General features: G+C 38.6%; 1 protein-coding gene and 1 pseudogene across 5 annotated transcripts; both read right to left on the reverse strand.

The window, feature by feature from the left end:
• Positions 1-730: 730 nt before the first annotated feature.
• LOC107814682 (senescence-specific cysteine protease SAG39-like) lies at positions 731-12,760 on the reverse strand (annotated as a pseudogene).
• Positions 12,761-14,064: 1,304 nt separating this feature from the next.
• Positions 14,065-27,148, reverse strand: LOC107774308 (uncharacterized protein YNL011C). Of its 5 annotated transcripts, none has more exons than XM_075234956.1 (14): positions 26,731-27,148; positions 24,749-24,865; positions 24,222-24,354; positions 23,427-23,523; positions 22,344-22,387; positions 22,065-22,221; positions 20,624-20,695; positions 19,619-19,702; positions 17,174-17,275; positions 16,702-16,749; positions 16,396-16,521; positions 14,955-15,047; positions 14,532-14,733; positions 14,065-14,424 (listed from the first exon to the last, which is right to left on the reverse strand). In XM_075234956.1, the coding sequence occupies exons 1-13, from the start codon at positions 26,930-26,932 to the stop codon at positions 14,638-14,640; spliced, it is 1,371 nt and encodes a 456-aa protein (XP_075091057.1). In that variant the 5' UTR covers positions 26,933-27,148; the 3' UTR covers positions 14,065-14,424; positions 14,532-14,637. The 5 variants fall into 5 exon arrangements, with proteins under 5 accessions (XP_075091057.1, XP_075091061.1, XP_075091058.1 ...); XM_075234960.1 differs by having other exon boundaries at positions 24,222-24,365; positions 24,747-24,865; positions 26,731-27,115; XM_075234957.1 differs by having other exon boundaries at positions 14,065-14,449; positions 26,731-27,097.
• Positions 27,149-27,188: the final 40 nt, after the last annotated feature.

Genomic DNA, 27,188 nt, shown 5'->3' on the forward strand with positions numbered 1-27,188 from the left:
TTCCCTTTTATAGGCAAAAAAATCTTGGCCTCTTAGGTATAAAAGAAGAGATACAACTTGTGCAAATAATGTCCACCACACAATGCAATATTTTTGGGTCCCAAAGAATATTGCCAACAAAGTCTACACTTTGCAAAGATGCTTATGCTTATGTGAGATGGACTCCATTAGCCAAAATATTGGCCATAATTACAAATTCAATTAACTAGAGCCTACAAATGAGTGTAGAAGTCTCTCTTGACAATTATATATACCTCGTTGTGGTTGTCATTTTGAGGCAAACGAGTTGGGAATTAGAGTTCTCTCAAAAACAAACTGTTCTCTCTTCTATTGTTTCTCCAGCATATGTAACTTACTGCTAGTTGGTTTTTGGGTCCATACAAAAATTACTTATTTTGGGCCAAGTGTTGATAGAAACGAGTTGGAAGAACTTGTGAAATCTAAGACAGAGAAACCTAAGAATCAAAGATTGAATAGTGAAATCTAAGACAATATATATAGTAATCTCGTGTTTATGGAATCTAAGTCTTAAATAAGGGAAGCATTTTTTCTATCATTCACTCGCATTACCAATCTTTTCACATAGAAAGTTTTGTTTAACACTTATGTACATACTTTGTAGCATATATACACAGTAGACACAACACATAAAATATGAACAAGGTGAAAAACAATAGTGTTTAAAGAAGAATTAACAACAAATTCCCATGCACCAAAGCTTCTCAGCTATTTAAGCAGTTGGATAAGAAGCTTGCATAGCAATTCCACAAATTCCTTCTGCAGCATTAATGCCTCTTTGCATTCTAATGTAGTCGTTCTCTCCCCAACTAGTCCCCACGAGTTCTTCACTAACCAATACTTTGTTCCATCACTAGTTTTCCCATATCCGATTGTTGTAACACCATGATCTAATTCAGTTCCACATTCTTCGGTAAAAACACCGCTAGAATAGAATTGAAAATTTGATCCACTAGCATCAATGGCAACGAATACGGATTGGTTAGCTACAGCACTCAACAGAGCAGATTCACTGTCAGCTCGGACATCTTCATAACCAGTAATCTTAACAGCATGGTTGGATTCCTTTCCAGTTTTGCAAGTTCTATCAGTTCCCTCGTATGGATAACCTGATACTGTAGTAAGCCCATGGTTCTTGATTATGAACGCAAAAGCATCATCCATAAGACCTCCCTCACATCCCATATCAGAACTTGTGTCGCAATCCACGAGTTCTATCACGACCCAAATTCTCACATGTCGTGATGACGCCTATCTTAACACTAGACAAGCCGACAACCCCAATAAAATGCTATATCTTTTAAGTTTGAAAACATAATATTGAATTCAATAGAAAACCTCACCATTACATATACAAAACACTCCCAAAATACCGTGTCACTAAGTACATAAGCATCTAAATGAATACAAAGCCTGACAAATAAATACACTGTCTGAAAGTATAGAACAGTACAATAACTGAAAGAAAGAGAGTCAAGGTCAACGGACGCCAGACAGCTACCTTGATAGTCTCCAATTGATAGCACTCTGTAAAACTAGCAGACACCATGTCCGAAAGCACCTGGATCTGCACACGAGGTGCAGAGTGTAGTATGAGTACAACCAACTCAATAAGAAACAAGACTAACCTTTGGGCTGAAAGTAGTGACGAGCTCAACAGGTACAGTCCAGTATATAAATAATGGTACAGAAATGTAGGCATGCTTTCAAGTTCGACAGTACAACTCAGTACAAGTAAGTAGATCAATACTGTATGATATGAGGGATATGACATCTCAGTGGAAAACCTCGTGTACTCACAATCACAAATCATTCGGTCACTCGGTACTGTTTATGGCCAATCCAGCCCAGGGATATTCCATCTCGTATATATATACATTGATTGACAGTCAGTCACTCAGTATCGTATAAGGCCAATCCAGCCTTGGGGTAATTTATCCCCAAATGTAAATGATTCGGACAAGATCCATGTCCTGGGAAATTCATCATAAATATAAATAAGGCAAGTCCATGCCCTGGGAAGTCCATCCCATATATAAATCATCTACGCTCACTGTGGGGGGTGCAGACTCCGGAGGGGCTCCTTCAGCCCAAGCGTGATATAAAGTCGATATGGCCTCCTGCAGGCGGGCAACCCCGATCCATATAATGATAAAAACTATAAGGCCTGCTGCAGGAGAGTAGCCCCGTTCTATATAATAATAATATATATAAAGCCAATATGGCCTACTGCAGGCGGGCAGCTCTGATCCCATAAATATCCTCACAATGGATGAACATAACTGAGTATGAAATATACATTTTCTTTTTACAACAATTAAATTCAATAGCAACAAGACCCTGTGGGTCCCCCCAAAATATCGGCACGTAGCCTAATCATGATCTTTAATATGAGTCTCAGGTCAATTTCCTAACACGTGAAGCATAATTCTTTAATTTTACAACTTCACAGGATTTATTCAAGTCACAATTTCTATGGTGTACGTCGACACGCTCGTCACCTATCATGTGTGTCACCTCTAAATAATTTATATAATACCAAATTTGGGGATTCATACATCAAAATCAAGTTTAGAAGTGTTACTTACCTCAAATCATGTAATTTCTTACTCCGTTATCCCCTTGTCTCGCGAATTAGCCTCCGAACACCTCGAATCTAGTCACAAATAATTCGATTAAGTCAATACAAATTATAGGAATTAATTCCATATGAAAATACTAATTTTCCAACAAAATCCAAAATTTCACCCAAAAATCGCTCATGAGGCCCACGTCTCGGAACCCGACAAAAGTTACAAAATATGAATACCCTTTCAATCACGAGTCCAACCATACAAATTTTACCAAATTCTGATATCATCTCGACCCTCAAATCTTCAAATTAAACTAAGAGGGTTTTCTAAATTGTCCAACTTAATTCACCCATTAAATATTAAAAATATCTATGGATTCGGATAATTTGACCAATATTGAGTTAAAAACACTTATCCCGTTGTTTTCCTTGAAAATCTCCCAAAAATCGCCTCTTTCCGAGCTCCAATTCGTCTTTTAGAACTTAACGTTTATGTCCAGTCATTTGCTCTACGCGATCGCAGACTTGTCCACGCGATCGAGAAGCACAATTCTCCCACTGCCCACATTAACCTTACACAATCGCGGACTTGTCCACGCGATCGCGAAGCTCAACCTCACAGGCCTACGCGATCGCGGACTCGCCCACGCGATCGTGAAGTACAAACGCGTGACCTCCACTTCTGCTCCACTTACTCTACGCGAACGCGACTTTCTTCACATGTTCGCGAATCACAAACTCCCACAGCTACGCGATCGCAATCCTCTTCACGCGATCACGAAGAACCAAATCATCACTGCCTCAAACAAGTCTACGCGATCGCGGACAAGTTAATGTGATCGCGTATATGGAAACCAGGTACAGGCATCAGAAGTATTACAGCAATTGTTTAAGTCCAAATTTCGATTTGTTAACCATCCGAAACTCACCCGAGGCCCCCGAGACATCAACCAAATACACCAGCAAGTCCTAAAACATCATACGAACTTAGTCGAAATCTCAAATCACATCAAACAATGCTAAAATCACAAATCACACCCCAATTCAAGCTTAACGTAAACTAACGAATTCTAACTTCTACATTCAATGTCGAAACCTATCAAATCAAGTCTGATTGACTTCAAATTTTGCACACAAGTCATAAATGACATAAGGGAGCTATTAAAATTTTCAAAACTGGATTCTGACTTCGATATCAAAAAGTCAACTCCCGGTCAAACTTGCAAACTTAAATTTTTATTTTAGCTATTTCAAGCCCAATTCAACTACGGACTTCCAAATAATTTTATGGACGCACTCCTAATTCTAAAATACCATACGGAGCTATTGGAATTATCAAAACTTTATTTCGGGGTCATTTACACATAGGTCGGCATCCAGCCAACCTTTTCAACTTAAGTTTTAAACTTTGGAACTAAGTGTTCTCATTCATTCCAAGACCTTACCAGACCCGAACAAATTACCCCAGCAAGTCATATAACAACTGTAAAGTACAAATTGAGGAGTAAATGAGGAAATTGGGCTGTAATACTCAAAATGACCGGCCGGGTGGTTACATTCTCCCCATCTTAAACAAACGTTCGTCCTCGAACGGGTTTAGAATTATACATGGAGCCTCAAATAGGTATGGATATTTGCTCTGCATCTCCCGCTTAGTCTCCCAAGTAGCTTCTCCGACTGGTTGGCCTCTCCACTATACTTTCACTGAATCTATGTTCTTTGATCTCAACTTTTGAACCTGCCGGTCTACAATGGCCACCGACTCCACATCATAAGTCAAATTACCATCCAACAACACTGTGCTGAAATCCAAAACATGAGACTCATCTACGACATACTTTCGGAGTATTGATACATGAAATACTGGATGAACACCCGATAGATTAGGCGGCAATGCAAGTTCATAAGCCACCTCTATAATCTTCTTAAGTATTTCAAAAGGCCCAATATACCTGGGACTCAACTTTCCCTTATTCCCAAATCTCATAACACCATTCATAGGAGAAACTCGGAGTAGTACCTTCTCTCCTACCATGTAAGCAACATCACGAACCTTGAGGTCGGCAAAACTCTTATGTCTAGACTGTGCCGTGTGAAGACGATCCTGAATCAATTTAACCTTCTCCAAAGCATTCTGAACCAAATCAGTACCCAATAGCCTAGCCTCACCCGGCTCAAACCAACCCACCGGAGACCGACATCGTCACCCATATAAAGCCTCATACGGAGCCATCTGAATGCTCGATTGGTAGCTGTTATTATAGGCAAACTCTGCCAGTGACAAAAACTGATCCCAAGAACTCCCAAAATCTATAACACAAGCACGTAGAATATCTTCCAATATCTGAATAGTGCGCTCCGACTGTCCGTCCGTCTGAGGGTGAAATATTGTACTCAATTGTACCTGTGTGCCTAACTCTCGTTGTACTGCCCTCCAAAACTGTGATGTAAACCGAGTGCCCAGATCAGAAATGATGGACACTGGCACACCGTGAAGGCGAACAATCTCACGGATATAAATCCCAGCCAACCGCTCTGAAGAAGAAGTAGTACCGACTAGAATAAAATGCGCGGACTTGGTCAACCGATCTACAATCACCCAAACAGCATCAAACTTCCTCAAAGTCCGTGGGAGCCCAACTACGAAGTCCATGGTAATACGTTCCCACTTCCATTCTGGAATTTCAAGTTTCTGAAGCAATCCGCCTGGTCTCTGATACCCGTATTTCACCTGTTGACAATTTAAACACCAAGCTATAAACCCAACTATATCTTTCTTCATTTTTCTCCACCAATAGTGTTGTCTCAAGTCTTGATACATCTTTGCGGTACCCGGATGAATGGAATACCGCGAACTGTGGGCTTCTTCAAGAATCAATTCATGCAGCCCGTCTATATTTGGCACACAAATACGACCTTGCATCCTCAACATCCCATCATCTTCAATAGTAACATCTTTGGAATCACTGTGCTCAACTGTGTCCTTCAAGACAAGCAAATGGGGATCATCATACTGACGCTCTCTGATGCGGTCATATAAGGAAGACCGTGAAATCACACAGGCTAGAACCCGACTAGGCTCTAAAATATCTAATCTTACGAACTGATTAGCCAAGGTCTGAACATCAACCGCAAAAGGCCTTTCACCAATAGGAATGAATGCAAGGCTGCCCATACTTACCGCCTTCCTACTCAAGATATCAGCCACCACATTGGCCTTCTCGGGATGATACAGAATAGTGATATCATAGTCCTTTAGCAGCTCCAACCATCTCCGCTGCCTCAAATTTAGATCCTTCTGTTTGAATAAGTGCTGAAGACTCCGATGATCTGTAAATACCTCACAAGACACACCATAGAGATAGTGCCTCCAAATTTTCAATGCATGAACAATGGCTGCCAATTCTAAATCATGGACAGGGTAGTTCTTTTCATGTGGCTTCAACTGGAACGAAGCATAAGCAATCACTCTACCCTCCTGCATTAAGACACACCCAATACCAATCTGATAAGCATCACAATACACTGTATAAGAACTTGAAGCTGAAAGTAAAACTAGAACTAGGGTTGTGGTCAAGGCAGTCTTGAGCTTCTGAAAGCTCTCTTCATACTCATCCGACCACCTGAATGGAGCACCCTTTTGGGTCAATTTAGTCAAGGGAGATGCAATAGACGAGAAGCCCTCCACAAAGTGAAGATAATAAAGAAAACTCTGAATCTCAGTAGCTGAAGATGGCCTGTGCCAACTCTGAACTGCCTCTATTTTCTTTGGATCCACCTTAATTCCTTCACTGGACACTATATGTCCCAAGAATGCTACCGAACTAAGCCAGAACTCACACTTGGAGAATTTGGCATAAAGGTTCTCCTCCCTCAGTCTCGGTAGTACAATACTCAAATATTGTGCGTGTTCCTCCTAGCTACGTGAGTACACCAGGATATCATCAATAAATACCTCAACAAACAAATCAAGATACGGCTGGAATACACTATTTACCAAGTGCATAAATGTTGCTGGGGTGTTGGTCAGCCCAAAAGACATCACGAGAAATTCATAGTGACCATAACGTGTCCTGAATGTCATCTTTAGAATATCCGAATCCCAAATTTTTAACTGGTGATACCTAGACCTCAAATCAATTTTTGAGAATACCCTCGCTCCCTGAAGTTGGTCAAATAAATCATCAATACGTGGCAAAGGATACTTATTCTTGATTGTAACTTTGTTCAACTGCATGTAGTCGATGAACATCCGCATAGTACCATCTTTATTTTTCACAAACAGAACTGGTGTACCCCAAGGTGACACACTAGGCCTAATAACCCCTTATCAAGGAGTTCTTGAAGTTGCTCTTTCAATTCTTTCAATTCTTTCAATTCAGCTGGTGTCATATGATACGAAGGGATAGAAATGGGCTGAGTGCCCCACACCAAGTCAATACCGAAATCAATATCCATGTCGGGTGGCATACCGGGTAGCTCTGCAGGGAATACATCCAGAAAATCCCGCACTACCGGTACAGAATCAATAGTAGGAGTGTCTGCATCAACATCTCTCACAAAGGCCAAATATGACAAACACCCCTTCCCAACTATATGTTGAGCCTTCAAGTAAGAAATTACCCTGCTGGGAACATAACTTGGAGAACCTCTCCACTCGACCTTCGGCAATCACAGTATCACCAACGTCACCGTTTTTGCATGATAGTCCAAAATAGCATGACATGAAGACAACCAATCCATACCCAAGATAACATCGAAATCGACCATACTAAGCAATAAAAGATCAACTCTGGTCTCCAGTCCTCGAATAGTTACCACACATGACCGATATACATGGTCCATAATAATGGTATCGTCCACCTGCGTAGATACACGAACATGTGAAACTAAGGACTCACGGGAATATCGAGATAATGAACAAAACATGATGAAACATACGAATATGTGGAACTAGGGTCACATAATATAGAAGCTTCTTTGTGGCACACTGAGACAATAACTGTGATCACTGCATCTGAAGCAACAACATCTGGCCTGGAAGGAAAAGCATATAATCAGGCCTGACCATCACCTGATTGGCCTCCCCCTCTTAGGCAACCCCTAGCTGACTAAGCCCCACCCCGAGCTGGCTGGCCAGGTGGTGGAGCAACTGGTGCAGAAGTCGTAGCCTGACTCATTTGCTAAACTGGACCTCACAAAAGGCGGGGAAAATATTTCCTCATGTGACCCAGCTCTCCACACTCATAGCAATCCCGCTCGAAAAATGGTGGCGAGTTCTGAGGTAGACCTCGAGGACCAGAAGAACCTGGTACAGATGAATCCTGAACTGATAGTGCAAGAGATGAACTCTGAGCTAGAAGTGCACCAAGAGAAGACTGAGTCAAGCACTATATGAACCATGGCTAGCTGATGTGCCACAATGGGCTGAACGAGCCATCTGAGCGGGCCTATAAGGACGACCCCTGATGTGATAGGGCTGTCCCCAGAAGGAACACCGTTTGAATTACCCGAACCACGAGACCTCTTGGCCTCCCTCTCCTCATGCTCCTGAGTACGGACCATCTCTAGCCATCGAGCACTGTCAAACACCTCCTCGAATCTAGCACCTGTTATACATTCCCCAAAGTCATAACAAAACGGAACTGCTAGTTGAGGCCATTAATGAACCTCCTGATACTCTCTCTCTCTCTCAGTCTGAACCAACTAAACGAGCCAACTCTGAAAACCGCATCTCATACTGAGTCACGGACATGTCCTCCTGACATAAATACTCGAACTGCCTACGTAGTTCCTCTCTGCGGGTCTGTGGCACAAACTTCTCCATAAATAATACGGAGAACTCATGGCATGAAAGTGGTGTTGTACCAACTGGTCTGCTCCTCTCATAAGTCTCCCACCATCGGAAAGCAGCTCCAGAAAATTGAAAAGTAGTGAACGAGACCCCACTAGTCTCCAGAATACCCGCTGTCTGAAGCATCCGCTGGTATTTATCCAGAAAACCCTGAGCATCCTCTGACTCAGAACCGCTAAATGATGGAGGTCGAAGACTCCCAAATCTCTGAAGTCTCCTCTACTCATCATCAGCCATAACGGGAACTACCGGGGCCTGAGCAGCTGCAACCGGCTGGAATGGTGGTGGCCCCGGTATCTGAAGTCCCTGCACTACCTGCTCTAGAGTACGGGCTATAGGGGTATGAGTACCTCCACCGGCCTGAGAAGTGGCAGATGCAGCCTGAGACGAAAGCACCTGAGCAAGGCCAATGCAAACTGTCAATATCTAGGCCAAAGCCTCCTGAAGGCCTGGAATCACAATGGGCACAGCTGGTACCTGAGCTGGTCATGTCGGCTCAGCTATGTCTGGAATCTACTCCTGAGCTGGAGAAACTGGTGGTGCTGCTCCAACTGCTGTACGAGCTACACCTCGACCTCTACCTCAGCCCCGGCCTCTCACGGCCCTAACTGGTGGTTGACCGTCCAATTAGGTAGTACGTGTCCTCACCATCTGTGAAAGAATAGAATAAAAGAAATTTAGTATCCGAAATCAACAATTTCGCACGACAGAATACAAAAAAAGTGAATTTTTTTTTCCTAAGGGTTTGGCAGTCTCTCGAAGATAAGTACAAATATCTCTGTACCGATCCTCAAGACTATTAAACACGCTCATGACTCGTGAGACCTATGTAACCTAGGCTTTGATACCAACTTGTCACGACCCAAAATCTCACTTGTCGTGATGGCACCTATATCAATACTAGGCAAGCCGACAACCCCAATAAAATACTATATCTTTTAAGTTTGAAAATATAATACTGAATTCAATAGAAAACCTCACCATTACAGATATAAAATACTCCCAAAACCCCGTGTTACTGAGTACATGAGCATCTAAATGAATACAAAGCCTTATAGATAAAAACACTGTCTGAAAGTATAGAACAGTACAATAACTGAAAGAAAGAGAGTCAAGGTCAGCGGATGCCAGGCAGCTACCTTGATAGTCTCCAATTGATAGCACTCTGGAAAACTAGCAGTCGACGTGTCCGAAATCACCTGAATCTGCACACAAGATGCAGAGTGTAGTATGAGTACAACCAACTCAATAAGAAACAAGACTAACCTTTGGGCTGAAAGTAGTGACGAGCTCAGCAGGTACAGTCCAGTATATAAATAACGGTACAGAAATGTAGGCATGCTTTCAAGTTCGACAGTACAACTCAGTACAAGTAAGATAGATCAATATTGCATGATATCATGGATATGACATCTCATTGGAGAACCTTGTGTACTCACGATCACAAATAATTCGGTCACTCGATACTGTTTATGGCCAATCCAGCCCAGGGATATTCCATCCCGCATATATATACATTGACTGACAGTCAGTCATTCAGTACCGTATAAGGCCAATCCAACCTTGGGGTAATTTATCCCCAAATGTAAATGATTCGGATAAGATCCATGTCCTGGGAAATTCATTATAAATATAAATAAGTAAGGCAAGTCCATGCCCTGGGAAGTCCATCCCATATATAAATCATCTACGCTCACTATGGGGGGTGCAGACTCCGGAGGGGCTCCTTCAGCCCAAGCGTGATATAAAGTCGATATGGCCTCCTATAGGCGGGCAGCCCCTATCCATATAATGATAAAGACTATAAGGCCTGCTGCAGGCGAGTAGCCCCGTTCCCGAGCCCATAAATACCCTCACAATGGATGAACATGACTGAGTATGAAATATATATTTTCTTTTAAAAACAATTAAATCCAACAGCAACAAGATCCTATGGGTCCCAAAATATCGGCACGTAGCCTAATCATGATCTTTAATACGAGTCTCAGCTCAATTTCCTAACACGTGAAAAATATGCGAATAATAACATGATTCTTTAATTTTACAACTTCACATGATTTATTCAAGTCACAATTTCTATGGTGCACGTCCAAACGCTCGTCACATATCATGTGCGTCACTTCTAAACAATTTATATAACACCAAATTTGGGGATTCATATCCTAAGAATCAAGTTTAGAAGTGTTACTTACCTCAAACTGTGTAATTTCTTACTCTGTTATGCCCTTACCTCGCAAATTGACATCTGAACGCCTCGAATCTAGTCTCAAATCATTCGATTCAGTCAATACAAATTATAGGAATTAAATCCATATGAAAATACTAATTTTCCAATAAAATTCAAAATTTCACCCAAAAATCGCCCGTGGGGGCCACGTCTCGGACCGCCCTTTCAATCACGAGTCCAACTATATAAATTTTACCAAATTCGGACATCATCTCGACCCTCAAACCTTTAAATTAAACCAAGAGGGTTTTCTAAATTTTCCAACTTAATTCACTCATTAAATGTTAAAAATAATCATGGATTTGGGTAATTTAACTAATATTGAGTTAAGAACACTTACCCCGTTGTTTTCATTGAAAATCTCCCAAAAATTACCTCTTTCCGAGCTCCAATTCGTCAAAAATGGAAAATGGAACTTAAAGTTTCTGTCCAGTCATTTGCTCTACGCGATCGCGGACTTGTCCACGCGATCGCGAAGCACAATTCTCCCACTGCCCACATTAACCTTACGCGATCGCGGACCTGTCCACGCGATCGCAAAACTCAACCTCACAGGCCTACGCGATCGCGGACTCGCCCACACGATCGCGAAGCACAAATGCGTGACCTCCACTTATTCTACGCGAACACGACCTTCTTCACGCGTTCGTGAATCACAAACTCCCACAGCTACGCGGTCGCAGCCCTCTTCACGCAATCGCAAAGAACCAAATCATCACTGCCTCAAACAAGCCTACGCGATCGCGGATAAGTTAATGCGATCGCGTATAAGGAAACTAGGTACATGCATCAGAAAAATTCTAGCAGCTATTTAAGTCTAAATTTCGATATGTTAACCATCCGAAACCCCACATGAGGCCCCCGGAACCTCAATCAAATATACCAACAAGTCCTAAAACATCATACGAACTTAGTTGAACCCTCAAATCACATCAAACAATGCTAAAATCACAAATCACACTCAATTCAAGCTTAACGAAAACTAACGAATTCCAACTTCTACATTCGATGCCGAAACCTATCAAATCAAGTCCGATTGACCTCAAATTTTGCACACAAGTCATAAATGACATAACAGAGCTATAAAAATTTTCAGAACTGGATTCCGATTCCGATATCAAAAAGTCAACTCCCCGGTCAAACTTCCAAACTTAAATTTCTATTTTAGCCATTTCAAGCCTAATTCAACTACGGACTTTCAAATAATTTTCCGGACACGCTCCTAAGTCCAAAATCATCATACAGAACTATTGGAATCATCAAAATTTTATTCCGCGGTCATTTACACATAGGTCGACATCCAACCAACATTTTCAACTTAAGTTTTAAACTTTGGAACTAAGTGCTCTCATTCATTCCAAGACCTCACCGGACCCGAACCAATTACCCCGGCAAGTCATATAATAACTGTAAAGTAAAAATTGAGCAGTAAATGGGGAAATAGGGTTGTAATACTCAAAACGACCGGTTGAGTCGTTACATTTGCTCAGACAAAGATATTAACTTACCTATTTTGATCTTGTTGATCCCTCAGTAGCAGCAACAACAGAAAATGCTCAACAACAGCCTACATTATCAGTTTAATAAGATTTTCTTCTGTAGCATATTCATTAAAGAAAATACTATTACTAGCATGACCAAATAACTTGACTTACCGCACTGCCCTTGGTCCTTAACTCCAGTAACGGCACCCTTCTTTCTCCAATCCATGGTAGCGGGAGCAGTCACATTTTCATACTTGAATGATATGGTTTTTGATGACTTTTGATGAGAAGACATTTTGTATCCATTGTGAGTCGCTTTAAATTCCTCATTTGTCAAATCTACAAATTCGTTGATGCCCAACTTATAAGGCCTAATTCCAGCCTTATTGACTGACTCAATGTATTCAAAATTGTCCTTGAATATTTTGAACCTCTTTGCTTTCTCTGCATCATCTCTGTACACACGTCCAAAGCGAGCCATCCAGTGATCGTGTTTCTGGACCATTGATGCTTCGTTCAAGTCACGAGATGTGGTTTGAGAAGCCCACATTCCTAACACTAGTAGAGCTACAAAAGCAAGCTCAGCTTCCAACTGGATATTAAAGCCATCTTTCACTAGCTGAATTTTTGTGTTGAATCTAATATGTCTCTATTTGAATGTTGTGGATGAAATGCTTAGAGTGACTATGGTATTTATAGTACTAACGCTGTGGTTATATTAAGGTAACTCAAATTTTTTATCATTTTTACTTGATGATTGAATTCTTCGGAAAGCCCGGCAAGTTACGTATGATAGACTGATTGTGATAATAAAGGTGGATCAGGCACGTTGTTTGATGTCCTCAAATGATATCTTACAATAAACCTTTCATTTGCAACTATCTCACAAGTTTTCGTTCCATAATTTTCGAACATAGTTTTGGAACTGTAGGCACTAAAGAAGCTCCTTTATTGGCAAAGTTTTCTGATTTTGGGATGGAGGACTTGATCACTATGTTGTCCTATTTGTAAGTAACAATCACTTCTGTTTTGACCTTAAATGTATTAGGAAAAGGAACCAAAAGAAGAAAGAAAGAAAAAAAGAGAGAAAAAGAGAAAGAGAAAGGCCATCACAGCAGTTTGCCCTTTACTCAACAGGAAAGAAAACATTTTCATGAATGGCATGTCATATTTGTTTTATGAGATTACGTTATTTTCTTTAGTAAACAAATCAAGAAATATGGGAACTAGTTTTGTTACAGAACTTTTTATCATTATTCTGGAGAATGAAAGATATGGAAAGAGCAATAATGCAAAAATTCAAATTGTTGAGGTGTTGATAGTCAGTGAAGCATAAACATGTAAATGTCGAACAATACAACCTAATAGTAGTACTTAGTATATCCCCAACTTTCACCACAAAGTCTTAGGAAGTAACGAACTCAAGATTTTGTTATATAAATTTAGCTTTTTCGTTTTCCACCAGACCATTATCAAAACCAAAGACCATGTTGCTTCTATATGCAGTTTTTACATGAACAAAATCAGAGGCATATTAGCCAGGAACTACGGACGGGATGATAAATGGAGGAAAGACAGTGAGACAGTTGATTGTGGAATCAAAGAAACAGGGCATCCACAACCTTGGTACCATATCCTATAGTCTATCTGGTTAGTTAGTCAAATTTCAAAATTATTTATCACCTAGAACTTGGTAACACCTCAGATAGTTACCCAACTTATATGAGCTCTCCAGAAGAGAATCAAGTAACTACTAATGCATGTTAGTAGTTTAATGGTTTTCAGTTCTGATGATTGCAAATTTAAGGATATCACTTGGTCTCATATGGAAATGCGCAAAATCGTACAAAAGGGAGAGCGGGGAAGAAGAAACCAGGAGCACTCGAACATAAAGACACACATCATACGCTACTCATAAAAAGTGAACATTTTCATTTAAAATAAGGCCCTTGATATGCACAAAATTTCATTATGTTCAACAACTATGCCCCAATCCTGAACTAGTTGTGGTTGGCACAAATTTCAATATGTACAAGTCCAAATTCATATAAAATTTGAAACATCACATGTGTTTCAGCTCAATTGTGAGCGATGCCTATTCCCATTAGAGCTGAATAAAATCAAAGAAATTCCTACGTCATATTCTACAGCTTCTGAAACTATGCAAGCCTTACCATCATCCTTCAGACTTCAGGAAGTTGAAATCAATGCAGAAGTGCTTGAATTGTTATCTACCAAGTGTCTCGGAAGAGCCTGTTTCTCTTCAATCCTGCCATATCAGCATTAAAATTATTCTGAAAATCAATAGATGGATGAATGAAACAACATTACCAGACTTCATATTAGGGAATTCATTCCTGCAGAGCTGAATCATACCCTTGCAAGTTACGCAAAAAATGGAGATTCTTCAAAACACTACTGTGCCACCAGCTTCTCAATTTCTGATAAATTAAGGTTTAACGAGCCACAATAGCATTCAGGCTCACGTGTCCGTCAACAAATTAGAAAGCGCTTGAATCAATGATTTAGGATCGAAAAGCACTCCCATTTTTGGATCATGGATGGAATCCACAGTGACCTACAAGAACTCAATTTGTCACCTAAATTGAAGAGGGTCACCAGCAAACCAATCACTTATGTGGTCTAACTACATTCCATGATGCCGACTGTTTGCAAATTTCAAATGAGAACTTAGTTTTTGAAATTACAAAGAGAAAGCCCATGAAGAAAAGAAACTGATGCAAGTGCATTATTGAGTAACTAAGAAGCATTTCTAATAACCATGAAACAGGAACATACCACATTGAAAATTCCCTGAGAAGCCAGGCGTTCTATATCCACATGTATTTGGCCATTTTTTGGCACCAGAAGGGTGTTGAGATATTTGTTTGGCTGAAAAGAAAAATTAAACCATAGAAAAATAGAATTTTGATTTTCATGACAAAGATTCAAAGTATTGTTTGTGCAAGTACATGATATCTAGTGCTATGTGTTGCCAATCAGCTAGTTTACAAATGAACTAAAAACAAATTAAATCTACAGCGAGAACCAAATGAATTTGACTGAATTGTAACAGATGGAATATCCACTTTTTCATTGTTTGGCCATGAAATAATTTATACTCTCAAGGAAACTTTACAACGTAATATGTAATGCCAGGTATCTTGGGTCATTTTCCTCAAGTTAATTTCTCTCTTTCTATTCTTAACAATTTAGGAAAAACTTGTGCCCCAGATGTTCCACCCATTAATGCAAAACAACTGATGTTTTCAATTCTCATCTTAGGAATCATAATGGCATCGGGTACAATCAATTGGGATAAAGGGAGTACAAAGGACTCAAAAATTAACTTACAAGATGCAGCAGGAAAATAGAGTGGGAGATACCCAGGCGCGGAACTAGGGAGGGGCAGAACTGGGGGTGCCTCGGAAAATTACACTGTATATACCTAGGCAAATATTCTCAAATCTTAAGAATCATTAGCTCCATTATTTTGTTTGAAGATATATGCTCAAGTCAATTCCAAAGTGTGCGATGTCTCATAAGCAGGACCAGGAAAAAGGCAGCTAATGCCTAGTAGCATTAAATTACAGTCTGATACAAATGAAAAGTTCCACAAGTGTCAAGCTGGTGGCTAAGAAACTTTAGAAGATTTGAGAGGAACTTTCTCTAAGAATTTGAAACGGACAGCAAAATGAAGCCTACTTTCAATAAAAGTAAGTTTTTTTTTTCACTGGAAGCAGGTTGGTGAAAATTCCAAAAAGATTCTGAATTCAGCTCACAGCCTATGGAGAAGTGAACCTTACACTACATTAAATTTACTAGTAGTCTCTCGCTACTAGTTGCAACCTTAAAAAGAAGAATAACAGTATCAACGACCTGGAACAAGGTACACAAAGAATATTTCCCCTTAGTGGGTTCCAAGAAAGAATATCTTCTGAGTCATGGAAACAACTAAGGGGAAATATGGAGAGTCCCCACCACACTCTCTGAGTTGGGAAAGAAAAAGAAAGGAAGACATGGATTAAACAATGCCACATGCAAGATCCTACAACCACACTCAGGAACCTTTTGAGTAAACCAAAATTTGACCATCACTTTCCCAAAGTTGCATTTTGGCAATGATGTGAAAAGAATTCAACTGACAAAGCAAGTTCCACAAAAAAGGACCAAGTGAAATAACCCAATTACATGAAAATCCATATCAGTTAGTCATTCACTTGAACGATCAGCTACTTACAGGATTTTTAAGACAGTTGTGAGGATTTCCATAAGTTCGATTTAAGGCATCAGTAATGGCAGTCACAAAGCAAGAAGCACCAAAGCCACTAGTTTCTCGATCATGAGTACCATTCAAAAGAAGTACCTGGGATTAGAAGGCAAAAGAAAAGAACAAGAAGAAGATGAATTGTTGGGGAAGGAAAAGGAGAGATTAACAACATTGATATGAGAAAAACATCTACCAATGAGGAAAGCATTGACATAGAAAATAAAAGTTTGTCTCAGCAAGCACCAATACAGTTATCATTTGCATCGCCTAAATTACCTTGGGACACGTCCGCGAAGAAATGGTTTCTCCCACTCCAAGTAAAACCTTCAAATGGAGCAAAATCGCCAAGTAAATTGTTTGCTTTCTTCTTCTTCTTTTTTTCAAATTGGAGAAGAAGAATGCTTATTATAGTAGTGATGACAATGTCATGCTTGAGAAGATGAACTCCACTTGAGAAACAAATTAGTTTCCAATATTAGGTCTATCTTAGACCTACTTATTTTCTTGTTGTACAAGCAGAACTAGACTCGATAAAACCAGATACTTGCACATGCTTTAAGAATGAGAGATGAACAGTATGAATATAGTTACAATAAGAAATAATATGGGGGGGGGGGGGGGGGGGACTAATTATAAACAAAAATAAAGGAAAACAACAAATCCTGGGTTGTAACAATGCATTCCATGCCTGTGCTCCACATATCAAACTGTAGTGTGGAAGAACAACTTATGTTGCACGGTACTCTACCAGAGAGGGGCAGATGGAAGTAAAGAGGGATCCCATGGCAAATATGATACAGTCGACACTTCTCAACTGTTCCAAGGCAGTGGGATTTACAGTGGGGAAGACCTGTTCAAAGGGCAAAAGAACCAATGAATATCAGCAGTCAGTAGATCATCAACAGATAAACAAGCTTTCCATGAATCAATACTGTTACAAAAGCACAAAGCTCCAACATAAAATGTTGACAGATTTTTTTTTACGCTTTGTTATTACATTCAATGTTAGAAATAATAGTAATTACAACTATTTTGGGAAAAATCATTTTTTTTGTATTCATCATTTGACCTTTCCAAATGCTAGACAAGAGTGGGTTGCTCTAGTGGCAAGCACCCTCCACTTCCAACCAAGAGGTTGTGAGTTCGAGTCACCCCAACAGCAAGGTGGGGAGTTCTTGGAGGGAGGGAGCCGAGAGTCTATCGGAAACAGCCTCTTTACCCCAGGGTAGGGGTAAGTTGTAATTACAATTATTTTGGAAAAAATCATTTCTTTGTATTCGTCATTTGACCTTTTCAAATGCTACAAAATATTTCCTTGTATGGTGATATTAGGAATGTCAGTAAGTCTCCTTTCCAAGTTTCCAAGTTTTTATTTCAATTTCTCAATTTACAATTATTTCTAGTTCTCCGCCATAGACCTTTTATTTACCATTATAAACTACCATCTTTATCAAAAACTTAAAATTAATTTTAAAATTTACATTATTTCATTGTATTCATCATTTGACCTTTTAAAATAATAAAAGAATTCATTAATTCCTCGTAAGTGACATTAGGAATGCAGTAAGGCCTCATTTGTTTTTTTTAAGATTAAGACGTTTGAATTTGAATACACATCTGAATATCAAGATGTGCATTAAGATTAAGACATCTGACTCTGAATACACATCTGAATATTAAGATGCGTACTAAGATCTGAATACTAAATGATTAAGACTGTCTGTTTTTTAACATCTGAATGTATAAAAGTTATCTTTATTTGAAATTAATAAACATAAAGCCAAATAAAATACTAAATAATTCAATATTCTATCAATAAAATATATTTTTTTAAAATATGATAGTTAGTGGTGGTAATGGCTAATGGTGGTGTTTGTGAATGTCGACTAGAGGCGGTGGTTGGTGGTGGTTTTGGTTGATGATGGTAGTTCTGAATAGTAGCTAGTGGTAATTGGTAGTGATAGCGATTATGGTTGAGAATGGTGGTGGTAGGTGGTAATAATTAATAATGGCGGGTGGTGGTTGTGGTTGTGGTTGTGATTGAGGAAGGTGGTGGTAGTTTATAAGGGTGGGCAGTACTGGCTATGGTTGTTGATGGTGATGGGGTGGTTAGTTGTGGTAGTTAAAGTAGATGAGTTTGTGGTTGTGGTTGTGGTTGAGAATGATGGTGGTGGGGGTAATGGGGATTCTGGGGGTGGTTGTCAATAATGGTGGCGGCTATGATTGAAGAGGTGGCAGTGGTGGTGGTGGTGGTGGTGGTTGAGTACAGTGGTGGTGGTTGAGTACGGTGGTGGTGGATGGCATGGTAATGGTTGATAATGGTAGGTGGTGGTGGCAATTAATGATGAATATGGATGATAGCATCTTAATGAAATTAAGTCTTTATTATAGATCTTAATCATACAGACCTATTAAGACTCATTAAGTGGTTGTGAAGTAAAAACCCTCAGGGGTTGGCCTGGTGGCAATTGACTTGAGCCTTGGGGTTTGCTCCCTTTCAAGGTCTCAAGTTCGAAACCCACTGGGTGCAAACAATTTCTGAGAGCCATCGGACTGGGTAAAACCTGAATTAACCGTGGTGCACTTGCGGGAAACTCCTTGCCGAGGGCCTGTTCACTCCCGGGATTAGTCGGGGCTCAAAGAGACTCGGACACCCGGTGCAAATCAAAAAAAAAGTGGTTGTGAAGTAAAAAAAAACAAAGAAACATAATGATTAAGATTCAAACTTTAAAAACAAACACACTTAATGTCTGAGACCTGGATGATTAAGATTCAGACCTTCATTAAGGGCAAACAAATGAGGCCTAAATGTCATTTCCAAGTTTCAAGATTTTTATTCCAATTTTTTCAAATTTTTAGCACGATAAAGAAAAGCAACAAAAAAATTTTGGTTACATATAGCTTTCAACAAGGTGAATGAGGAATTGAACTTCCACAATCCAAAGAGCATATAGTATGATGTTCCTAACATCCAAAGTTAAGATTGGACAACCATTGGAGACAAATAATTGATATATTTTTCTCTTTCCTCGGGCAACAACAATTTGAAGAAGAGGGTTTAGCTTTAAGAACCTATCAGAAAGTATTTATCCTTTTTTTAAATTTCAAAAAAAAAAAAAAGATAAAGCATATTATGGTACAGAGTTCAAGTATCGTCTTTCTTTTCACTGACAAGAACAATAACCATATTTACCTCATGCAATAAGTTGCTTCCTTCACTGGACATGTAAAATATCCGCTTTATTCTAGAAGGAAGTTCTGGGGCTGAAGATGCCTCCTGTCCAACAAGGTTCAAAAAGTGAACTTGGGTTGAGTTGGACAAGACCAACCTACTGGACAAACTTTAGCATAAAATGAAATAACAAGTAGCCAAGGTTTTTTTGTATACCCAACACTTTCCATATTGTGTAGCACATATTAGACTATTCAACAGAGGTATAAAACTGAAATATCTAGCAAAGGTAAGGACCATGACCATGTTAGGTCTTCGGACTATATCTCAACATGAACCACTAGTCCCTAAGAGCTATATGCAGGGTACTCACTAATCGCTCCAGGCCAAAGTGCAAATCCACAAACTTAATCCTTTGAAATTACCCAGCAAAATCAATTTAACATCCAGAACTACTACACCAAGGCCCTTTTATACAGACCCCCAGGTGCCAATATCTATGAAACATATCCAAAATATTTATAACATAAGCATCTCATATTTCAATTTCTTTCTTTAGTAGAACAAGAAGGTATAATACAAGTTATTTTGCAGTCTCACAGACATGGAGTTCATCATTCAAGAGTATGTTAACCCCAGTAAACAAGTCTCCTTAAAAGGCTGTCATACTTTAAGCAGTAAAATTATCTACAACATACAAACAGATAATGAATAGTTCTAATCATTGCACCTATCAAATGAATCAAACATTAAGTCCCAGATAGGTTATCAAAATATATCAAGGGTTTCTGATTTGAGAATAAATTATGATAACAAGGTTTGACAAAAACATCCCGTTTCAGCAGGGACCATAGCAGCTCCTTTTAGGAAGATGGCATTTATCGTGGTTATAATTTATGTTAGGAATATTAAATTATAATGATAAAACTTGCAAGAAGTATCTGTTTTGAGAAAATTTTATGGGAAAAAAGAACAATAAAAAGAAACAAAGAACAGTACAAATCAGATTAAAAACTGTGTTTATACCTTGTCTATAGGTTGCATGGATCCATGGGTTGGATGAGATATTTCATTCTGTCCGCGTATAACAGTTCCATCCTACACATCAGTTACGTGCAACAAGTAAAATTTTAATTTGTAGTTGCAAGTAAACATCCATTAACTACATTATTTGTAACTCCCCCATCTGATCAAAGGAGATTCATACTAATGGCTTAACGAGCAGTGAGCATAGGAAATAGATTTTAAATTTGTCACTTTCTGTTCAAAGTCTTATTTGTTAGAAGGATCATCATCCTGAATTCCTAAAGAAATTCAACTTCATCACTTCTGAGATAAATTACAAGGTGCTATTCTTGGGTAGTATTTAGAACTGCTCTTTGACATCATTGTTTAAGATGACTTTTGAGTCAAATTATGGGTACTTCTCATGATTACTACCTTATGTGTGGATTATAAGCAGCCATGTAATTGATCAAGCAGATCCAAAAGAAGATGACATAGGTTCCTTAGTTCCCTAATATTAGCAAGCACAAACATGGACCAGTTAAATTTTGACTTTGTCTATATTCTTGAGCTGATTAGATCCGATTCTCATATTGTTGCCTATTCCTGCAGCAATTTGTTGAAGAATGAGTCAGCAATGGGTACTATTGACCAATATCTACATTGAAACCTTGGATTTACGGGATCAATGTGAAGCTTTGGTACTTGTAATAGCCTCCTACTAACCCACACACCCCACCCCTAAACTATTCATATCCATAATGGACTACAGCTGCTAGTTAACTTTACACCCTAGAATAGAGTTTTAAAAAAAAAGGAAATAGACACCCAAATGATTTTTCAGGCAAATATGACCAATTGGAAGTAGAAAACCGATATTATAAATTGCCTGAAAAAATATCAGCGGCATAACACAGTTGAAAAATAGACTTGAAAAAGAAAAAGACAAACAGAAATTCCTCTTTCTGGCTATATCATCTATTTTTTATCCTTTTTTTTTCGATAAGTCCCTAGTTTTATGGATTTATGATTTTCTTCTTGCAAAAACACTCATTTTCATCTCTTTAGCCACACCTATCAATATTATTATTTTTCCCTTCACCATATAACATCCATTTGGGAAAAATGGATAAAAGTTTAAAGAAGTGCATGATGCTATCCTCACAAACTGACCAAGATATTCCCAGCAAAGGAGAGACATTGATGCAAGTAATGGACTTAATAAAATTCAAAGGCACGCGTTCATATTCATTTGCATTAGATGCTAAGTGGAACTGGATTCCTTGTGCCTCTTTATAGATGTCTAGTCTATAATAAATAAGGACGGCCAACAATACAACCTGAAAAATGAATAAATAAAACAAAAGGCTCTGGTGATGAAGGTAGCAGACAGAATAATTAAGGAGTCAAGGCATAGGAAGGAGAGATTAGATACTAGTTTTAGAGAACATAGAGATCATACCAATAACTCACATCCCAGGGTAAGCCTTTCATTTGTAGATATCACGGGAAGGACCAAACTTTCTGCTGGAATTTCTGAAACCCGTGAAAACAAAAAGATTGCTGCATCTAAAGACTGGAAGAATAAACGTGCTCCAGCAAAGAAAAAGTTCCCTATACTGCAAATGTCATAAGGTCTTGTTACCAACTTCAGTCACTATTACAAGTATCGATGAAAATAAACCACCCAGAACAATGATTAAAGGAGAATATTAAGCTAAACAGACAACTAGCAATATACCTTCCATTGCTGAAACAGAATAACTCATCTGACCGCCGGAGAATCTGAAAATAGAAAGAGCCAACAGCTGGTTCTCAATAGCAAGTCCAACAACTTCTATAATCGATCATTTAAGAAGACAGAAGAAGAGCCAATTAACGGGTAAGAATAAAGTATTTATTATATCCAGTGGAAGTTCCATCATTATGTATGACAACAATCAGCAAATAGCTTCAGAAGTTTCAACCATATTATCTGATTTCAACACCATGGAATGTTGTCAACACCATGGAATGTTGGTACAACGATAGAATTTGATGGAACATTAATGATTTGATTGATACTGTACAAGTGCTCAAGAGGTGAATATTATACACTCAAGCTGCAAATTAACCCTCATTGCTGAGTGGTCAGTTGGTCCATTGGCCGTTCAACGCCACAAGCAGAGTTTGATTCAATTAGGGTCACCCCAGTGCCCTATCATGAAATCATTGATTGGAAGGGGGCAAAGTAAACTGAAGGTCTATATAACCTACTAACAACAAAGAAGTCCAGATTAGGAACAGTACTAGGTGTTATTTAGGCATAATGAAGCTATTGGGAACCTTTTCTTGATAATAGAATAATAAACAAGAACCGGAACTGCTATTGTATAACAGAGTTTCAGTATGGTAGTCTGGGCAATGGGTTAAATTTCAGTGCTTAAAACTCCACTAATGTCAGATATAGTCATCCATCCCATTACGGAGTTGAACTCCTTATTCTGCCCAAATTTGGCAACTTGTGCCCTTAGATGTAACTCCTTCCACTCTAAACTGATAAAAAATAGTATATCACATGTATACAGAAACGTATCTAATCCCGAAATAAGCATTGGATGCAAAGACTTCCCATCAACAAAGAAGAAGATGAACTAAATAGCATAATAATGTTGAGAGCAAAGTCGGCAACATCTACAGAAGACGATTATCCTCAACAAAATTCTGCAAGTTAATTTTCAAGCCAATGCAGCATCTCAAAAAGATAGTCCCTAGCTTTTTTAAAAGGGAAAGGATAGGATAGCATTGAAGCAGTTGGAAATATAGTAGTGCCTAATTGACCAACCTGATCCTGGAAGTAAGCCAAGAAAGCTCTTATAGTTTCCCTATATGGTTTTGAGACACCTCGCCATAGATCATGGCTGCCCTCCACAATGTCGTACCTGTCATGATCCATTAACAAGTACAAGTGGGTATACAGAATTCAGTAGAACCAGATAAAAGATGAAAAGGTTCTCCAAGGAGATCACTTTTCTTTTTTCCTGTTTATTTCCTTCTTTTTCTTTCCTTCTTTCTTTCGTTTTTTACTTTAAGATGCCATTATTCGAATATATCTTCAATTTTATGTGGGAGTGCTACTTTTCCAAGTAGACTAGGTAGTTTCTTAAGCTTGTACTTTTACCAATCAAATATGTGAGAATTAATTCTTAATATAATGAATCTTTTATTTCTTCTAGGTTACTTTTATGCAGTCTTGACAGGTTTATGGGTTTCTTCTACATCCTCCAAGTTTACAGTCATTGCTAGTGTTCAGGTAAACAGATACAGCCCAGATAAACAGATCTGCACAAAAATAATTCAACATTTTTATTCTTTCCTAAAGCTCTGTCAATTGCCACACCTTTGAAGAATCTTGTAGTTATAGTTCCACCTGGGTTTAGCCACGATATAAGAAAAATCAAGATAAGCCCAAGGAACCCATTACCATCGCATAGCAGTTAGTCTATATAACCATCTAAATCTGTGTTGATAACATTTTACCCACTTAGCATGGATAAAAAGGGCCAGAAATTCCACAATGAAAATGACAGCAGCATTTTTGCTTCAAATATTTCTTGGAGAAGAATCCAAGAGTAACTACCATTCTGATTTGGCTCTCTGTGGATCAAGAGGTAAACGATGACCAAGCAATATTCGGACTGCACGAGCCTCCGAGGTACTTTGGTCTGACAATCTCAAACATCTTGATCGTATATCTCCAACAGCAGGACCACCTAAATATTGACTGTCAACTTTTTTATCATTCATTCGTTTTGCCAGAAAAATATGTGTAAAGAATGACGTAAAAAACTTAACAGGGGAACAAACTCATTAACATAAACTGTAGTCTTTCTGAAGAAACTTTACTTTCTCTTTGTTTCTTAGAAAGGCCTAAAACATTACTAGATATAGTCGGAAAGAGTGTTAAGCGCTTCTTCTGTAGAAGATTACGTCACCATACCTCTTGAAATGTAAATTATCATAGCCCGAAATATTTTTAACATGGGAATGTCATGTCTTAAAAATACAGCTAACACTAATTTTCAGACGCACAAGTTTAGTGAACAGATAAAGAGGCCTAAAAGGTTAAGGATAAAGAATAGAAAGGATTGGAACTTTTAACCACACCAAGAACACGAACAATTTCAGCAGTACTGCCTCCATCATCAGAAACAGGGAGCACATGAGCTACACGAGTAGTTAGTTTCTTAAGCTCTTCAACCACACCATTAAAAGCAGTTCCACCTGTAGCAGTACCAAGTTCTCAGAATGCAAAATCATCAAGAATCTTGATATATAATACAACAACAACAACAACTAAGCCTCATTCTCAAGCAAGTTGGGGTTGTCTATATCAATCCTCATTATCCATGTCGCTTCATTTAAGCTCATCTCAGTACCAATATTAGACAAAATAAAATAAAAATAAAAAGTACTAGAAGTTCTCTATGTTTTCTACTGGCATATAAATATATGATAGGACTAAAAGACTCCTAGACTACATAGGACCTATAGAAAACGTCTTAACATGACTAAAACAAATTTCAAATTAATTCGTATCGCCTACATAAATATATTTTTTTTTCATTTTGCCCTACTTTTCATTAGGCCTGCACGGACTCCAAGAGCTCGTAAGTCTTTTGAGAAAATTTCTTACATGTGTTTTAGGTCTACTTTGTTGTAAGCACTTCCACTCACCATGGTTTTACAACTACAGGTCAAGCATCTGGAGGTCAACGTAGTACATGACCAAACCATATCTCAAGCGACCTCTCATTTTATTCTTAATATATCCTCATGCACCTTATGTTGAATGTGGTCATTCTTTATCTTGTCTAATATTATAAGATCACATATCCATCTTACCATCTGCATATATATGACACTTATCTTGTGAAAATGCTGAACTTTAGTGATCCAATATATACTCTCACATAATGTTAATGATCTTATAGCTGTTTTATGGAACTCACATTTCACTTTGGTACGTATCGTGTTATCACACAACGCTCCAGTAGCACTTCATTTGAACCATCCTATTTTGATCTATGTGTAAAATTTTCATCTATTATACCATTACTACATTGAGCTTAGACAGCTTAATTGTTTGCATTTAGGCACCGCAATCCAGTATAATCTCACCTCGACTTCACTCTTCTTATGCTGACGAAACTTCTAATGCATATATACTTCTAATTATCCTAAAACCCTTACTCTCTACAGTGTTTCTCCACAATTCAAACTTTTCATTGACAACCTCATTGATTTCGTCAATTAGCATAATATTATTAGCAATAACATATACCATGGGATGTGATCTTGTAAGTGTTAGTTAGCTCATCCATAAGGGTGAGCAAGTACGGGGTCAATGTCGATTCTAGTTTAAACCCACAGCTATGGGAGATTCCTTTGTGTCTCTTACAATTATTATCTCACTAGTGACAGATCCTTCATACATAACCTTTATGGCATTTATATATTTAATATAAATTTGTCCCTTCTCCAACACCCACCAAAGTACCCTTTATGATACTCTATTGTATGCTGTCAGTACAATATATAATTATTTTCAAAATTTAAAATAAACTGTAAACGATATAATGCAGAAAATAAATGCTAAACTGAGAATGATCCAATTATTGTAGTTGGAATTGCAGATTAACCAGATAAAATTCAATTCTAAACATTGCCTACAGGGGCGGATTTACCAAGGGTGAAGCGGTGTCACGTGACACCGCTTCGTCGAAAATATTTAACAAATTATATGTATAAAAATGATATGTGAACATTAAAAACGTTATAAATGACAATGGATGACACCACTTGCAGAACACATTCCTCTGGTGCAGCGGAAAGGACTCATTTTGAACCTAACGATAAAACAACGATGCTCTAAGGTCTCAAGGACCCAATAACACTAGTATTCAAAAATCCCCCGTCTCATCTCAGTAACAAGAAACAAGTAAACTTTTTGGTTTCTGGGTACTTTCAAGATTCAACATGTACATACCATTAATAAATTGAGCAAGTAAATCTACAATCTTTCCAACAAAAATGGAGAAGAAGAAAAAAAAAAAAAGGAAAGTTGGGGGATATTATAATAAACGTACCAGAGAAAACAAGAAGTGAAGGTTGATGATGGGACCCAATGGAGGAAAAACTAGTGGGGCTAGAGGAGGAGCAAAGACAGTGACGAGCAGCCATAAGGGAGAAAGATAGAGATGTTGAAAATGGGGAAAATGTGAAAGGGAAGTTATATAAAGAAGGGGACTTGGGCTTGAGGTTGAAGGGTCCCAAATAACTGTCCGCCATACTCGTCGGAATTGTCACAATACCATAAACTAACCCAAGTTTCCTTAGCTTTTGCTAATGCAATCTCCAATTCGCACAGATGCACATCACCGGATGAAACATGCCCTAAATGGACGGACTCTCCTTAAATGAGACGTCTCATTCTCCTCACTGCCGTCTCATCTCATTTTTCTCTCTTTCTTTTCTTCTTTCGTTTTTCTTTTTTCCCTATTTTGCCATGTATTTTCTTATGTCGTACAAAAGTTAAGTTCTTTTA

This window comes from Nicotiana tabacum, chromosome 17, assembly GCF_000715075.1.
Source record: "Nicotiana tabacum cultivar K326 chromosome 17, ASM71507v2, whole genome shotgun sequence".
In the NCBI taxonomy this organism is placed as follows: domain Eukaryota; kingdom Viridiplantae; phylum Streptophyta; class Magnoliopsida; order Solanales; family Solanaceae; genus Nicotiana; species Nicotiana tabacum.